Below are 18,714 nucleotides of genomic sequence, written 5' to 3'. Positions count from 1 at the left end.
ATAAGGGCTGGACTCCATAGTCATATAAGAAAAGCATGATGGGAAAAGCTTGGTTATGTGAGGTCATGCTTATACGGTGTTGCATGAATGGAGTTCCTCAGGTGCTAGTACGTTGTTAAGTGCATTTGGGGTGGGTAGAGGAATACTGGAAAGCAAAACAGATTCCTGTGATGTCCATTGGTCTATTTATTCAGATAAAAAGCTGAAGGATTGAATTAGAGAAGTAATTCCTCTTGCTTTTCTTGTTGCCTTGACCCCTCTCAGGAGAAAGAGGGTTTGCAGGGGTAAGTGAGAGGGTGTACATTTGTATGAATAAATTCTGCTTCCCATTTTAAATGTTACACACAGTCATGATGATGGAAATGTTTTATGTTTAGTGAAATCATCAAGATGAAAGAAGAGAACAGAGCATTTCATCTCTTAAAGAGGAGTTTGCTCAGCGAATAGCAGATGCAGAGAAAAAGGTTCAGCTAGCATGCAAAGAGAGATACAGCGAAAAAGGTAACACTCCTATGTATGAATTATATTTTATTTTTATATAGTGTTACTTTTGGATTGCTATGAATCAAACCATAAGGTCTGGTCTTTTAAATTTGCAAGGAATCAATACAGATTTTTGCTAGGGAAAATGCCTGTCACTAATGTGTAATTTATTTTATTTATATATAAAAAAAATTATATACTGCTATTCATAAAGAATAAAGCAAAACAGTTCACAGTGTACATAAAACTATACAATAAGAAACATATAACAAGCTAAAATCAATAACTACTGTGAAAAGATTTCTTTCTTAATTGCCTGAAGCCTAAGGGAATACAGAAGTTTTCAGCAGGCATTAAAAATTGAAACAGAAGGCACCTGCTGAATCTCTATTGGCAATCACAATTCTGGGCCGATGATGACTCTACAGGCTTGGTTCCTTGTTCCTGTCAAATGAGGCTTGCCAAAATCTGGGAGTGACCAGTGATGCTCCCAGCAGACTATCTCAGTGATTGAGCTGGAACATAAGGGTTCAGGTGGTCCCTGAGGTACCCTGGACCTAAGCTGTTCAGGACCTCGTAAATTAATACCAGAAGCAGGCTTGGTATTAGATGGATAACCAGGTGCAGATACTTTAGCAATGGTATTGTGTGGTGTTGGCCACATTTTCCCCATCAGCAATCTGGCTGCCGCATTCTGCATAGCTGGAGCTTCTGAACCAGGCCCACAGGCAGCTCCACATAGAGCACATTACAGAAACTCCAGCCTGGATGTTAGCAGCACATGGTCTTCCAGCATTACTCCAAAGTGAGCTGTATATCATTAACTCAAAAGTGATGATTCTAGGATAAGAGTTTGTGCTGTTTATCAGGATAGACCTGTTGTACTGGCAACAATCCTTATCCAAGCTTACAACAATAATATACACTGCTGAGTAGAAGCACAGATTCCTGCTGCATCTTTCCTAATATGAGTGAAAGAGATATTGAGGGGAAAAGGGCCACTCTCCATTCTGAAAGCCTTAGGCCAGGATTCTAGTGAAACTAGCCAGTTTATCTAGATGGGGCTTCAGACTTGTTTTTTCTTAACAGAAACTGTCCATGCAGCATGACAAAATGCTTCTGAAGCTAGGAGAGTTTCAGAAGCATTTTGTGATGTGGTATAAGATGGAAGCAGAACATGAGGAAAAAGAATGGAAAAAAAATCAGTGGTTAGCATAAGATAGTTGCAATGAGCCTAAGCAGTTACTTGGAGCCTGGTCACACATTTTAACCATAGGTAGTCTGCTGGTTAAGTATGTTTATGCCTAGTTTGAAATGATCATAGAGGAACTGTCTAACCAATTCTGCCTCTCACCATTCTTTTCAGCTTGGATCTGGGATAGAATATAGAAGAAAGATAATTACTCAAAAAAGAGAATGATTTGACTAAATATTGAAAGTAACATTTTAAACCAGAAAGTTTTTTTGGTGGGGTCATGTTACATGTTCAAAGCTATATTCTTAGCTATCATATCTCCTTAGATCCTTTGATTCCACATAAAAGCAGTACTTAAAGATAAGTATAAAGGTAATGTGATGGGGAAGGATGACAGCGGCTGATCTTGTAATTTAAAAAACGTATTAGCTTTTAGACTAGCTTCATGCTAAAAATCATGAGATGCACAGGTTGTTAACGATTAACAGCTATGATGGCCATAATGAGGTAAGCCCCACCTAGTGTGAACATTTTAAAAAGTCACAGTCAAAATGTATAAATGGTACAATAATTATGTGTGTTTCTTTAGGAAGTAAAGATTCTCAAAGAAGATCTAGCAACTAGATTGAACAGTAATGAAACTGCTGAATTACTAAAGGAGAAAGATGAACAAATTAAAGGATTAATGGAGGAAGGTGGGTATTAGTTTCTTAAAAACAGTTCCTGGTAAAGAAGCTACATATGTTACTTCAAATGTCTGGTCACTTTAAATTTATTCTGTAAGAAATACTTTTCGACTACAGCCCTTACTGGAAAGGGAAGAATAGATTTCCTCTTCAAACCTATCTTTTCAACAAGCAATTTAGGGTGTGAAAATTTTAATGGCTTATGAAAGGGTAAAGCTAGGTGTGTGTAGCCCTCCAAAAAGGTGGAATAGCAAGGCTTTAGCCCTGAGTTACACAAACCATTTGATGTGCATCTTAGACCTTGACAGCTCCTTCTGAGATACAGTCCTACCTTGATTCCTGAACAGAATCCGTTTCGGATGTCCATTCAACTTCTGAAAACTAAGGTGCAGCTTCCGATTGGCTGCAGGAGCTTCATGCACTCAATTGGAGGCCGTGTCGGACGTTAGGGTTTCAAAAAAAATTCGCTAACTGGAACACTCACTTCTGGGTTTGTTGCGTTTGGGAGCCAAAACATTTGAGCCACAAGGCGTTTGATAACCAAGGTACGACAGTACAATGTTAACCCTAGGCTCAGTTGCAACTAAATTTTCCTCTCATGCTGTTTCTACAAGAGTAGTGTTAAAAGGAGAAGCGAGCGTCAATCGTATATTCAGAGAACAAGTCTATATCGTTGCCCACTTGAGGCTGTCCTAGCCTAGTGAGACAAACATGACCAGGAAGGAGCAACAGTGAACCTCTGGCTCAGCAGGCCATTCCCCCATTCCTTTGTGGGTGGGAGGACTTTGGCAATGTTTAGTTTCAGTTTCGAAACAAGCCAAACTCAGACCACGGTTTAAGATGATGAATTCTTTAAACGGATCATAGGGTTAAGTTACAATCACTGGTCTGGATGACATAATGTGCTAGAATTCAGGGAAACTCTGAAGTGAATGCCAAAGTCTTCCTGGCTTCATGTCTAGCTAAATCATGGTTTAGCGTGATGTGTGAATGCTGCTTATGTGTGCTTCAGAGCATTTGTGGTAGCTTTGGATCCTGCCCATTTTTATTTTTATTTTACACAAGCTTTGGTACACTACACCTGTTATCTTTTCATAGGCTCCCAGTTGGCTTCTGTGAATGGGGACATAGATAGGCTTTAGATCTGATCCATTGGGGCTCTTATTGTGTTTTCTATCAGAGTAGACAGCAAACACCTCTGCGGATACTGTTGGATTTTTCTTTGCTTATATAAGGCTAAATGTTTATTTAGGCAAAGGAATAAACTGAGATGCCTGCAAATCTTTGGGTAAAAACTTTTAGTATCTCATATATATATATATATATATATATATATATATCCAGTAGCACCTTAGAGACCAACTAAGTTTGTTCTTGGTATAAGCTTTTGTGTGCATGCACACTTCTTCAGAAACTTAGTTGGTCTCTAAGGTGCTACTGGACATTTATTATTACATATATATATATATATATATATATATATATATATTTCGACTGCATCAGACCAACACAGCTACCTACCTGAATTTATAAATATATGTTACTTCAAGATTGATGGGTTTGGGTCTTTAGTCTTACCTAATTATATCTATCCCAGTTCACATGCCAAGGAAATTACGTACATGGCTTCAAGTCATTTTTATGATTATAGTCCTCACTGGTGATTAAGTTAGTTTACATGCCCTTTCACAGCCCATTTGCCCAAATAATTGGAAGTTAAAGAATTAGAATGTGAAGAGTCATAGTCCTATGTTAAATATGCATTGATCCCCGCTCACCAGATCTTTCTTTCTTTTCAGGAGAAAAGCTTTCAAAACAACAGTTGCAAAATTCTAACATCATTAAGAAGCTAAGGGCAAAGGAAAAGGAAAGAGAAAAAACAAATACAAAGCAGAATAAAAAGATTACAGAATTAGAAGAAGAGTTACAGCATTTGAAACAGGTTGGGTAAATTTTTAGACATGGCACTGGAAGGGTTTGCATGCCTTCTATCTATGTGTCAATTCACTTACTATTTTTTAAAATGTGTAACTTGCCTCTTAAGAATCAAGGAGGCTTCCAATAGGATTTTTTTTTAACCCAGTAAAATATAAAGCCATAGTGTCCAAAGAGCAGCCATATTACTTTCAACATTCTCTCCAAAAATGGAAAAAACAAGAATAGCTCTGAATCTTATTGTGAAAGCCTTGCCACAGCCTTGTGGTAAAAGCTCTGCTTCTTGCAGCAGATGTATTCAACTTGTGTAGTGAGGGCACATGGAGTCGGGACTGTTCCATACAGCATAGTTAACCATGTTTCCCTCATGGGAAGAAGCAGTATTGGGTATATAAACAAATCTCTCTTTAAGGGTGAGAACCAGCCCCTTGAATTGTGCCTGGAGGAAAACTGATAGTTGTTGCTAGTTTTACTGCTCCTTCTATCTGCTCTTTTAGTTATTCAGTGGTTTCATTTTTTAAATTTTTTATTTTGCATTCTTGGAAGCTTCAACTGAAAGGCTGCTTAAAAAACATTTCAAATGAATAAATAGAACCAGTTGAATGTGTTCTATGAAGAGGCAGAAATTTTGCATTAGTTGAAGCTTTTTTGACAATGGTTGCTAATTGCGATGGCTAAGGCAGCGTGCACCTGAATACCAGTTGCTGAGGTCATGAGTAGGCGAGTGCCATCACACTCAAGTCCTGAAGTGGGCTTCATATGGACATCTGCTTGGCCAATGAGAGAACAGAATTCTCGACTAGATGGGTCTTTTGCCTGATCTGACAAGGTTCTTATGACAATAAACACACATGAAAATGTCATGGGACTGTATCCAATTTTAGCTTTGCACTAGTGAAAGCACCGCTGCTAGTGCAAGGCAGGGCCACTATTTTCATCCATCTTCCTCTAACTAACTACAGCCCTCTGTGTCATATCACACACTGTTCCGGAGGGCCCCCAACCCTCAGAAGACACTTTTGGGGTGCACAGAAGGCTGCACTGAGTAAGAGCGGTCAGCAAAACCCAGGGGTCTTGCCTTGCACAAGCAGAGATTCTTGTATTATTGCAAAGCCACTACTGAATACAACCCATGGACCAGAAATAGACTGATCATCCATTCTTAACTGCAGCCTGCAATTTGGTAGCAAAGTCCACCAACTTCAACACAGTCACTGCAAATGTGTGCCCATTTGAGATGCCAAAAAAGTGAGTGTAAAGGCGCAGAGACACACAATTAGGTTTATCCTTTGTTAGCGTAATGATATTTTCTGTAAAACTCTGTGAAGCTTCTGAATCATTTTCTTTCATTGCTTATATTTTTCCTTAGTCTAGCTTTCCATAAAGGTAGAAGCTGTTTTCTGTGCAGAGTGATTTTTAAAGCTCTGTAAAGAGAAGTTGACGGGACCGCGGGTGGCGCTGTGGGTTAAACCACAGTGCCTAGGACTTGCTGATCGAAAGGTCGGCGGTTCGAATCCCCGCGCGACAGGTTGAGCTCCCGTCGTTCGGTCCCGGCTCCTGCCCACCTAGCAGTTCGAAAGCACCCCAAAGTGCAAGTAGATAAATAGGGACCACTCTCCAGTGGGAAGGTAAACGGCTTAGTCACGCTGGCTACGTGACCCGGAAGCTGTCTTCGGACAAGCGCCGGCTCCCGGCCTCTTGAGTGAGATGAGCGCGCAACCCCAGAGTCAGTCACGACTGGACCTGTTGGTCAGAGGTACCTTTACCTTTAAAGAGAAGTTAAGCAATAGGTTGCGATGCCTTTTCATTGTAACAGGTGTTGGATGGCAAAGAAGAAGTTGAAAAGCAGCACAGGGAGAGCATCAAGCAGCTAAGCAGTGTGGTTGAACGGCAAGAGAAGGATATTACCAGACTCCAGACGGATCTTGAGGATCTTGAAGAGAAGAACCGAAGTGTGCAGGCAGCTCTTGATAGTGCATACAAGTAAGGCAATGTCCGTAAAAATGTACAAGAACAGATATTTGTTGTGCCTAGAAGACAACATTCTCTTTTAGGTTTCTCCAGTATTTGCAATACTGTGCATTTTGTTTTCCTGTTGGATTTTAAAATACATAAACATAGGATGGCGTTCAACTAAGTTTTACTCAAGAGTAGACTTATTAAAAAGAATGGACGTAGTCATGTCCATCAATTTCAATGCATACCTACGTTTAAAATGCATATTTTTCACAGGGAACTTGCAGATCTTCACAGAGCCAATGCTGCGAAAGACTGTGAGGCTCAAGAAGCAGCATTAAGCCATGAACTGAAAGTGAAGGAGCAGCTGGGCTTAGCTCTAGAGAAGGCCCAAGAGGAGGCTCGCCAGCAACAAGAGGCTTTAGCAATTCAGGTCAGTGTTGGTTACAACTAAAGTTTGCAAGTGTTTTTCTTTTGCCAGTTGTATATGTTGTATTGCTTACATGGCATAGCAGTTCAGCCAGAAAACCACATTATAAGTGATTCCCAGAAAAATCTAATTCAACATGTACTTGGCATAATTACAAGTAGGAATGAAGCAGAGGGACATGCTTTAAAATTACATAGAAAGCCATTGAAATGCTGCAAATCTTAAGGGGGGATTAAAAGGGTATTAGCTTACTTCTCATTTATCATTACAAAGGCACTAGATTTGAAGTATTTGAAACAGGATGCACTTGCTCTTTGTGCTGCAGCTACAGCATAGTGGTAAAGTAATGATGATAACTCCTTAAGCAACCTAATGGTGTTATGGCTATGATAGTCAGAATTATAGGAGGTGCCAACTAGTGTTGATACATGATAAAAGGCCAGTGGAGTGTTAGATCTGCATATTCAATTTGGCATACTGTATTTGTATCCCTGTGTTGCAGGTGACAGACTTGAGAGTGGCCCTGCAACGTGCAGAACAGCAAACGGCTAGAAAGGAGGATTATTTGCGCCTGGAAATTAGTGAACTTCAGCAGGTACTCTGGCAGATTGTTCTCTGAGATCTGTCTTTTTTTGCCTCTTACAAATGCTAGGAAAAAATTGTTTTCTAATTCACGAACTTGTTCTAATTCACGAAATTGTTTTCTAATTCACATTCAAGATTTATCAATCAGTTTGGACTTCTTGGATTTCCAGTTTCAATAACAAGCAGTGTGTGACTACTGTATTTAACAAAGCAACAAATATCTCTGTGGTTTGGACTTGTGCAGAGCCTTGATAGTCTTGCCAGTGGCCAGCAGGTGGGGCTCAGTCCCATTGATAACGCCTTGCTCCTTCTGATAACTAGGTGAAGCAATTGTGCAAAATAAGCAAAATAGGTAGATGGTCAATTGTCTATTGTAGTTGAGCAGCAAAATGCAGCTTTTCATTGTGCGGTTAAATGATTTGTGGTACAGCAAATGGTCTACTGCTTAAAGCTGCTGCTGTCTGTAATACCATACTGCTTACTTGCTAACTTTTTTTTTTGCAGTACATTAACGAAAACTTTTCAGTAAACGGAGGACGTGGCACAATGCTGTATTTGCCTGAATAGAGATAAAGCTTCAGATGGTTCTGTTCACGGTGTTTTAGGGCTTAAAGTAGTGCTTACCCAATTTATAATTTCAGAGACTTCAGGAAGCAGAGACTCGCAACCAGGAGCTGAGTCAAAGTGTTACATCTGCTACAAGGCCCCTGCTCCGACAGATAGAAAACCTGCAAGCAACCTTGGGAGCACAGACCTTGTCATGGGAGAAGTTAGAGAAGAATCTCTCTGATAGGCTTGGTAAGGCAAAAGTTGTTGGTCAGTGGGATTTGGGGGGGGGGGGGGGAACGACCAGTCTCAAGAACTTCCACGCATAGCACAAGATTAATGGATATGAATGGGAACTCATAGTTATGAAAGCACACACACACACACAGAGAATAGGAGATAGAATCATAGAATCATAGAACTGTAGAGTTGGAAGGGACCCTGAGGATCATCTAGTCCAACCCCCTGCAATGCAGGAATATGCAGCTAGTCCACGCAGGGATTGAACCTGCAACCTTGAGTGTTATCAGCACCATGGTCTAACCAACTACAGGCATGTTTCTGGGATATGTGTTCTGATGGTGCATCTAACGATTTACCAGGTGTCTACAAAAGCCTATGTGTGACCAGAAAACACTAAAGCACAGTTCCATGTGGTTCTGATTTTGCTTCTCTGGTTACAGCTTCTTTTGCTCCAAACCCAAGTGGGTGGAAAACTAGTCTGACTAGGTACCATTGATCTCGTGTACAGGCTCAGTTTATTCCTCACCCCCTCCTCAGTCTTCCTTAGAAGGGGGAAATAACCTAGGCAGTGATCCAGCCAGTGTCTAAAAGGAACCATCTCTGTCTTAAATCCTTTGCATGTGACATACCTAAGAGCCATGTTGGATATATACATGCATTTAATGTGATAATAGCTTTGGGGAAGAGGTCATAAAGTTACCAGAGGCTACACTCCCCTCCTAAGAATACAAGAAGAGCCTGATGGATCAGACTGATGACCTATCTAGCCCAGCATTCTCACAATGGCCAACCAGAAGCCTGTGGGAAAGCAGCAAGCAGAACAAGAGCACCCTCCTGTGGTTTCTAGCAACTAGTATTCGGAAGCATTGCTGTCTCCAACTCTGGAGGCAGAGCATAGCCATCCATCATGGCCAGTAGCCATTGATACCCCTCTCCTCCATAAATTTGTAAATTCTAACTAGTAATGTTCTCTTACTGTTAGGGGAATCTCAGACTGCCTTGGCAGCACAGGCTGAAAGAGAACGCGCTGCTACAGAGGAACTTCTTGCCAATAAAATCCAGCTTTCTTCCACTGAGTCACAAAATAGCCTCCTAAGGCAAGAAAATACCCGCCTTCAAGCACAACTCGAGACAGAGAAAGCCAGGCTTAAGAAACTAGAAAATGAAAACAATCGGTAAATTGCTTCTAAAGTTTACAACAATTTCTCTGAAAGCGTACAACGTAGTTGAAATAGCTAGGTGGGGTGTAATGAACAATGCTACTTTAAAATTTTAAGACTTCTTTAACTCTATATTTTATTCTATTTTTTGTGCCACTTGTATGGCCGCTCAGTAATATTGTTTTCTTAGCGTCTCAGATGCTTTCAGGACACATGCATTCTATTGGGAGCATTTTTCCTAATGCCTTAGAAAGCAGAAAGAGTGACAACGTATACTGCAGGCATGAGAAACCTGTGGCTTGCCGGATGTTCTTGGACTTGCAGCTGCCATTAGCCGCAGCCAGATTGGCCAAGCACAACGTATATTGTTCTCTTAAAAATGGTTAGATTTGTTGTGTGAGTGCTGCTACTAGGATAGTTTGTTTACCAATAAAACCATCTCACCAGCAGTGCAGATAATACAGCTAACTTGGTGATCCCATGTGCAACCAAACTGGCATGCTGCAGTTCATATGGGCCTGTTTTCCATTTTGCAAGTTCTATATAATCTTGACTGCCAGACACAATATAGTGGTATCTCGGTTCTCAAACGAAATCCATTTCGAAAGCCCATTCGGTTTCCGAAACGTTAAAAAACCGAGGCACGGCTTCCCATTGGTTGCAAGAGCTTCTTGCACTCAGTGGAAGCTGCGTCGCACGTTTGGGTTCTGAAAAACAATTGAAAACGGAACATTTACTTCTGGGTTTTCGGTGTTCGAGAACCAAAACATATGACAACAGAGGAGTTCGGGAACTGAGGTTCCACTGTAGTAAATCTCTCATGCTACTTCAGTGCATTTATTTTATTTTATTTTTTAAAGTTTTTTTTAATTGAAATAAGTACAAACAAAGCTGTATAATAAAAATAGTAGAAGTACAAAATAGTATGTTTATAATAAGATCCCTCCTCCTATTTACTGAGATTGTACATGTGTTTTCTTGCTCTTGGCGCAGGTATGAAGTTGAGCTGGAAAACCTTAAAGAAGAGTATGTGAAAACTGTTGGAGAGGCAAAGAAAGAAAAGGTTTTGATATATTCTTTGATAATAGCATTGCTTTAGCAAATAAGACTTCTCAGTGAATAACTACATCTTTTTTTGTTTTCTGAAGACGCTGTTAGCTACTCAGCTGGAAATGGAGAAAATGAAAGTTGAGCAGGAAAAGAAGAAAGCAATTTTTGTACAAGAAACTGCAAGAGAAAAGGTACTTGTTCATGTTAACACTTTCCATAGTTTTTGGAGACGAACCAAGCCTTAAATGAGCACACAAAGCAGTTGTCAGGCGAGACGGTAGCTTTCTGGGATCTTCATTTCTGTGTTTCACTCTTGATAGTGCCATACACTATATACAATATAAATTCTGGTTTAGTTGTCTGTAATAACAACACAACTGTTGTTGTTATTATTTGTATACCACCCTGCACCCAAAGATCCCAGGGTGGTTCACAATAGAAATTGTCATGGCAGTGGGCCACAACCTCTTACTTTGTGGGCTTTATACTTCCTTCTGGGACCTTAAGTCACACTGCCCTGAACCTTCCCTTTCCCTTGGGTTTCTCATTGGCCTTCAATCCTGAGAATATTCCCTCATTTTAGTTCGCTCTTGGACACCTTTGGGGATGCTCCATTTGTTTGTACTTAACTTGAGGATACTGAAGAAGTCTTTATGTTACATATACAATTTAAATTCCTACACAGACAAAAAATAGCAAGCGTGCTGCTCTTTCATCAGCCGTGTGTCCGATGCTAACATGACATTAGGGGTTCATTCCGCTCTGTGTGATTACTAAATGAAGTTACTTTGTTTCAAATAATCAGCAAGTTCTGTAGATGATGTGACTTTGGAAGTTGAAGGAGCAGAGTAAGAAGTGCTATCAAGTCCATTTTGTTGCTTAATTTATTGAAGTTACAAGTGAATTGCCTAAAAGGAGATCTTGTGTTTGTCATGTTTTCGTCATCATCTTAGCGAGTATTTCAAAGTAGGTATATTATTTTCACTAATATTGTTCTTCTCTTTGGGTATTGTACATTTTCTCTTAGGAGCGTAAATTATACACTTCATCAACAATGGAAACTGTCTCAAGCACTCCAACTCTGTCACGCTCAAGCTCAATAAGTGGGGTTGATATGGCAGGACTCCAGGCATCCTTTGTATCCCAGGTATTGTTCCATGTATCATTTCACCTTTATTTGCTCCTTCAGTGTCTTTTTTTATTAGTATCATTGTGCTGTCTTAACTGTTTTCTTGAATCCAGCAAAACCTCACTGCTAAAATGAGAGCAGGTAGTTTGAAGTAGTTTCACCAGTTCATTTGACACTATAGGGCAAAACATAGAAGGTGAAAATATATGCTGGTAATTAGAAAATGAACTTACTTCTCTCCCTTTGTGGTACATTTTGTCTCATGAGGGAATTTCACCTTGGATGAAACCTGACGAGAGCTTAACCGACAGGTATAGCCTTTCATCAATATCAGAAGATGAAATGATTTAAATGTGGTATTTTCTTTCTGGAACATTACTTCTACAAACCACTGAATATATATATTTGCTAACAAAAATTTCAAAGACCATTTTTTAAAATATATACATGAAATGCTTTCCAAACAGTTCAGTCCTCACAGCAACCCTGTGATGGTGATTAGGATGCTAGATATTGAATGACCAGGGGTTATCACATGAACTTCATGGCTGAGCAGGGTTTTGAAGCCACTTCTCCTTGATCCACCATACCAAACTGGCTGTCTTCACTTGCTTTTGCAAGCGCTGTTTAAACATAAAAAAGTTAACATTCTAGTGTCAATCTCGTTGTGTCATTCATTAGGTACAAAATAATAACTTGCATACTGCTAAGTATTCAGTTTCATGGGTGTGTCACAATTTTTATTGCAGGATGACCAACATGATCATTCCTTTGGTTCAGTGTCTACAAGTGGGAACAATCTATATGACGCAATGAGAATGGGAGCAGGCTCAAGCATTATTGAAAACCTACAGTCACAATTAAAATTGCGAGAGGGCGAGATTTCTCACCTACAGGTAACCTGTGTTGACCTGTGTGTCTAAACATAAGTAGGAATAGGTGTTCCGTATGTGTGATATACATACTTGATAGACAGATGTGATCAGTTCATTTTTATGGGCTTGTTTTGCCAGAGTTCAGTCTTTGGCCTAATATATTCAGTATTGTCAGTCCATTGGGGGATCCCCCCAGAGCAAATTCTAGAGGATTCCCCAACCTCCAAAAAAAATTGGGGGCATACCAGGGCTAGCAACAGGATGAGAGGAGCCTGGAAAAGTCTTGTGTGAACACAGACACTTTGATCGCTGTTGAACAAATTATAGAAATGGTTCAGAAACATTTTAGTGGGTTGTTCCAACACGTGGCGCAGTGAGAAAAATATAGTGAAATACTGCAGTAACTTGTAGGAAGTAACTACTGTAAGAGGTTAGCTACCATAATAGGTGTTTGTAAGTTCTTCCATTTTTCAGGCTCATGAGCTGCTGTAATACTTTCCAGTTAGCAGAGGGACCAGCACAGTTTCAATTCTCTTATTTTGTCCTCTGAATCCAAATCCTTGTGTATTGATGCTACATCAGAACAAGAGATGGAACTTCGTAATTTATTGTAGGCACACAATAAATGTATATGCCAGTTATAATTTGAAACCTTGTGTCGGTTTTGCTTTGTAGGAATGGTTTACCTTTATCCCTTCATTTTATTTATTTATTTAAACAAATAGATTTATTTATTTTATTTTATACTTCACGCTCAAAGTGGCTGACAACAAAGAAACGGGTGCGTTTCAAACAAACACTACAAAACCAGTTTCACAATAATGTAGCAAAACAGCAACATAGCAACCATTTCATAACAACGTAGCAAAACAATAGCAAGAATAATAACACAAAAAACACACAGTAGTATAAAATAAAGCAACATGCAGTATTCAATGGCAAAAATAACAAGGGAGCTTCACAGTTTTACCTTAGTCCTAGAAACATGTGTTCCATGATGCTGCTCACAGTCCCTCTTCTGCAGCAGCTTCTTATAAGGCTTTCAAGGGCAAGGGGTGGGGTAGCTGGAAACCCCACTTCCATGCATTATTCCTGTGAATACCAGAATACTTGTAATATGGGACATAAGCTTGAGAGCTTAACACTCCTGGTTACTTTTAATGGAAACAAAATTAGTAACTTGGTAGAATTTTAACTGTCAAATATTTGTTACCTTAGCTGGAAATCGGAAACCTTGAAAGAACTCGGTCAGTAATGGCAGAAGAGCTGGTAAAGCTGACAAATCAAAATGATGACTTAGAAGAAAAAGTAAAGGAGATTCCCAAGCTACGTGCACAGCTAAGGGTAGGTAGCTTGTTTCTACGATGAAATCTGAAATGTATGCAGCAGCCTCTGTAAATATGTCCCTGCTGTACGTGTAAAGTGAAATGCTTTATTACAGAGTACAGCGAAAAGCAGTGCTTGCATTCCTAAACATACTAATAAATAATTTTCACTGAACACTACAAGAGTTACTTCTAAGTAAACCAGGTTAGGAACCTGCAGCTAATGCAAAATGCAGTTTCTAGGGTCCTTAATGGGACATGCAACTTTGCACATATTACACCAGTGTTGATTTTGACCTATAAAGACTTCTGTGACTCAGGACCCAAATACCCCGCAATGATCTTTTGAGGCCCTTCTCTATGTACCTTCTATGAAGGAGGGTGTCAATGCATGAATCGGCCTTTTTGGTGGTTTCCCATCTGCAGAATCGTCATTAACCGCTTTGGATACCAGGCTAAGGCTATCATTTTTTACCAGATTTTGGGTGGTTAATTTTGGATCATACCTTTGTATGATTCTTGCCTCTGTTGTGGTGCTCATCTTTTAGCGGGCTGGACTTTGATAGTACTGCTGGATGAACTTAGGGGAGCGGGTGAATGAACACTTCAATCAATTTTGTTTGCTTTATTTTGCTTCTTGCTAAAACTGATTTTAGCTGTTTCTGTATTTTATGTTGTTGAAAGTTGCCTTGAGAATTTTGTGTGTGTTTGTGAAGCGGCGAATAAATGCAGTAATTGTGTGTGGTTGGTATTGTTTTGGCTACATAAAGATAGGCATTCAGAGAATTGACTTTTCTTTTAGTATATTCTATCTTGACATTCTAAAAGGTGCCTTAACAGCTTTTTTGTAAATGTGGAGAGCAAGTCATCAACTATTGGGCTGTGTTGTTTCAGGATTTGGATCAGAGGTACAATACCATTCTCCAGATGTATGGTGAGAAAGCAGAGGAAGCAGAAGAACTGAGGTTGGACCTTGAAGATGTGAAAAACATGTACAAGACTCAGATTGATGAACTTCTAAAACAAAGGCATAGTTAATTATTGCTGATGTTGCAGCTTGCAAATGACGTTGCATTAAACTGTAGAAATGTTTATGTAAATGCAGATGAGTTGTAAAGAATTTGTACTATAGGATGATTATACTGTAGAGGGTTTGTACGTTGGCAAGAATGTTATGCTTTTGTGATGGCCAACTGTCAGCAATTAAATTATTTGTTAATATTTAAATTTTTATATCCATAGCTGAATGTTAATTAAAAGGCAGACCGTCTTGTTGTCAATATAGTAAGTTGCAAATTAGTTTGCATAATGCTGATCATTCAGCAGCAGGAGCTTTTTAATTGCAGTTGCCTCACGGGGATGTAGCTGAATAATTTCACTGACAGTTTTTCATGGATATCCTAATGCTGATTCGTTCCTTTCAAAATTAATATTTGGCGGGGAAAAATATTGAATTTTAAAATATAAATACCGATAGCAAATAATTGCTACCTGAAACACAAGGCTTAGAATGCCTTTTAAGACTTTTTTAAAACAAACACCATCACCACCACCAATTAATATTTGGATTTATACTGTAGTGTCCTAAGCAGGGTACTGGTGCCCACAAAGCCAGATAACTGCCTTTGCAGCCAACAATACAGGGTGACATTTAAAGTTTCAAAATCGGTATTGTATGGTAATAGCAACCAAGCTCCCTCCTATACAATAGATAACAATTCTACTGTTTCTTAAATGTTTGGCTGCATTCCAAAGCATAATCCACTGCCACATCGAAGTGGGCTGCCTAGCAGCTTTAATGGCTTTAGCAAAAGAAAAGAAGTAATATTTGCCTAAAAATCAGTAGTACTCTGGGGGATGAAAAGGAGCAGGGTGTTTAAAAGTTTACATGTTGAAATGGTTTCACCTCTTCCTGTCATAGCCTAATTCTCACCATGTGTGTGAGTGCACTTTATTTTCAAAAGTGAATAAACTTGTTCCAGATGTTTCAAATGAACTCCAGTGGTTTAGAAACTATCTTTAGAAGGTGTTTGACAGAACATAAAAAAAGGTATAGCATCTTGAGTTGCCTTCCCAACTATTTAGCCTAAGCGAGACAGAAAACTCCCTAGTATCAGCCACATTCACAGGAGGACCTTTACATTATTGTGCTTTCTTAAAGTCATACTTTGTATGACAGCTATAAAAGGCCATTTCTGTTAAACTGACCTTAAGCTGTTTAAATGTTCAGGAAAATATGTGGTGTTGCTGCATTTATTTAGGATTTAAAAAGGTTTCCTCACAGGAATTGGAATTTTCATAGCTGAATTTACATGGAATTTTTAGTCTAAATTTAGTCTAAATTTTTAGTAAATTTAGATAAAATTTACGCATCCTGTCATGTTGGTATACAAGACCTATTTTTCCTGAACCAATTATCTGCAGAGCTTTTATCAAGCATAAGGTGCATGGAAATTATAAGATTTTATTTGATACTTTGACACTGTATCAACCACTTACCCTTAATTGCTTACCTTTGGTCCATGTCTATTTGGAAATCATGTGCTGTAACCTCCTGAAATCATACCACCATGTAATAGGAAACTGGGAGCCTTATACTGTTGGTCTGCCTGAGGAAAGCTAGTGTGTCAGGGAGAGAGCTTCTACTGTAGGCTTTTCCCTGACGTATTAGGATTCTTCCTGATCCACTAATTTTCTGTGTGCAGGATTTCCTTTTTTGTTACGTGACAGAACATTTAATGAAGCAGTTCCTCACCTATATTCTGAACTGCTACATTATCAGGAGGATTGTATCACTTTAATCTAATGATGGATATTTAAAGCATGCAATAATCTTCCTGATAAGAGACTAAATTGCAGTCTAGTGTGAGAATTCTTTGATTCAAAAAGAGGTTTGCATAATAGTTGATACTTACACAAACAAGCAAATGATGGCTGCTGACAGCAGAACTTACCAAGTGTTACTTTCCAAGAAGGCACTGCATTTTAGTACTTAAAGCCAATGCAAAATACAAATTGGAATGCTCCTGAAAACTCAATTTAAGACCTGAGAAACTTAAGTGCATGCTATTTTCATAATTTATATTTGGAATAAATTATCTCTGCATTTGAACTGGAGAATACAACCCCTGACTAGAACTTAGGTGTTTGCACTGGGAACAAAAAAGCTTAAGTCTTGCACCCAAAATTTTGCATCTTTTAGACCCCTTACCCACATGCTGCCTCTTCATGTTTAATACAAGTATTGGTTATGTAGCCCATGTTCCACCATAAAACACACAGACTTCCTTGTTCCTTTGCAGCCCTTTATCAATTTACCAATTGATGACAATTGGAAAGTGGAAAAAAATTACTTTTTGCAAGTGAGGTCTGTGAAATTTAGGCTCTCAAACTCTTGAAACGCATATGCAGTTTTCAAAAGCAACCAGACACTGGACATTTGTTTGCTCAGGACTTCTGGAAGCGCACCTGTATATTCCATCTCCCTATTCTGCCGACGTGCAAAAACTCTGTAGGCAGACGTGTGTGACTGTATTCATGTAAGTGAGAGCAGTGGGCTATTCATGTAAGTGGGAGCCGTGGGCTTCACAATGTTGGTGTGGAAAGCAATACTGCAAGAGAGAATTCCCTACTGGACTGCAGGAGACGACTTTGGTTTCTCAATGCATTGCTAGGCCCTCTTAACACTTTGTGGGAGTAAGTTAAGATCTCTAGTTAATAACTGGAAGAACAGTGCCAGAATATACAGTTGTTTAAATCTTCATTTCAGCTGTGTTAATATGGTTTGCCCTCTTAAGAATTGTTACATTTTTATAAAGGGCTGTAAAGTAGTTTAAATAAAGTATGTAGATGAATAATGTCACGGGAGTTAAGCTGTTAATGTAATGTAAATAATTTAAATATGTTTGACTCTTGGCTTGAGTAAAGTATTTGAGTTACCAGTGTTTTATATTTTTCTTAAATACAAAAATGCATCCTGGTGGTTGAGATGTTGATAATAATAGCTTCCAAACAAAGAAGCAGTGGCAGAACGTAAAGTGAGTTCAACGGCTTGCGAGCCAATTTGCTGAAGGCTTCACCCAGCGGTGAGGATGTAATGTAATACGTGAACACAGGTTCGCCTATATTAGAGCCAGACCTTGTTGGCATCTGCCTATCTTGAGAGACAATGGCGTGCATCTCCGGGGGTGAAGTGAAACCACCGTGTAGCAGCACCAAAGTGATCTCCCTGGGCTGAAAACCTGAGCAGTATGTATGGAGGTCCTGGGCTGCCCAGACAACAAGAAGCACCACCCCCCAGTCTTGCTGATGTGATCCAAAGGAAAGCAAAGAAATATGTTTGGCACCTGCTTGGCTGCAGGAGTTGCCGGAAGCAAGGGCAATCAGCTGCCCTGTTCTCTCAGCATGAGGGGAAGGCAGCGCCTCGCAATCGGCTGCCCTGGTCTCCCTCACGGTGAGGGAAGACGGCTCAGATCAGCAGTGTTATCAGTTGAGATCATCGTGCAATATCAGAGGTGCCATGAAATTGGCTGCCCTGCTTCACCCTCACCCCCCTGCATGAGGAGCGATATATTGCTACATATTGCTGGGTCAATCCCGTTATCATGGTGTGATTTCAAAACGGATTTTGGTCAATATATTGAAAAATAACAGCACTAAAATAGGCCATAAAATTTGTACAAAAATGACAAAAATTAGTTGAGGCAAGGGATAGAGCTGTGGACCCCCGGGTACATTCTGCAGACCCCTACACCAGTGTGGTGTAGTGGTTAAGTGCAACCTTGGGCCAGTCACACTTCCTTGAAGTCTCTCAGCCCCGCTCACCTCACAGAGTGTTTGTTGTGGGGGAGGAAGGGAAAGGAGAACATTAGCCGCTTTGAGACTCCTTCGGGTAATGATAAAGCAGGATATCAAATCCAAACTCTTCTTCTTCTAATTGGGAACCACTGCTCTAGACCAAAATGGTTGGGGACCCTGGACCTACACTCACTGGAAGGGGATTTCAGATCTTTCCCTGATATTCCTGGCGGTGCCAAGGATTGAACATGGGACAAGGCGCGTGCAGAGTGCATGCTCTACAACTGAGCTATAGCCCCTAATGTTGTATTGCATGCAA

At 39.8% G+C, this 18,714-nt stretch overlaps 1 protein-coding gene across 1 annotated transcript in view; it reads left to right on the top strand.

Annotated features, from left to right (window-relative positions):
- TMF1 (TATA element modulatory factor 1) overlaps positions 1–17,536 on the top strand; it is a 26,374-nt gene extending 8,838 nt beyond the window's left edge. The window contains 16 exon segments of the mRNA XM_083424755.1: positions 378–403; positions 406–481; positions 483–501; positions 2,268–2,373; positions 4,164–4,306; positions 6,116–6,282; positions 6,532–6,688; positions 7,188–7,280; positions 7,912–8,068; positions 9,042–9,234; positions 10,213–10,282; positions 10,368–10,460; positions 11,297–11,416; positions 12,148–12,294; positions 13,492–13,617; positions 14,493–17,536. Coding sequence (XP_083280881.1) covers positions 378–403; positions 406–481; positions 483–501; positions 2,268–2,373; positions 4,164–4,306; positions 6,116–6,282; positions 6,532–6,688; positions 7,188–7,280; positions 7,912–8,068; positions 9,042–9,234; positions 10,213–10,282; positions 10,368–10,460; positions 11,297–11,416; positions 12,148–12,294; positions 13,492–13,617; positions 14,493–14,636 — 1,837 coding nt within the window. The 3' untranslated portion in view covers positions 14,637–17,536.
- The last annotated feature ends 1,178 nt before the right edge of the window (positions 17,537–18,714 follow it).

Source organism: Podarcis tiliguerta (assembly GCF_965153285.1).
Source record: "Podarcis tiliguerta genome assembly, chromosome: 2".
Classification (NCBI taxonomy): domain Eukaryota; kingdom Metazoa; phylum Chordata; class Lepidosauria; order Squamata; family Lacertidae; genus Podarcis; species Podarcis tiliguerta.
Note: the sequence above shows the minus strand (reverse complement) of the source record. Positions and strands in the feature narration are given on the sequence as shown.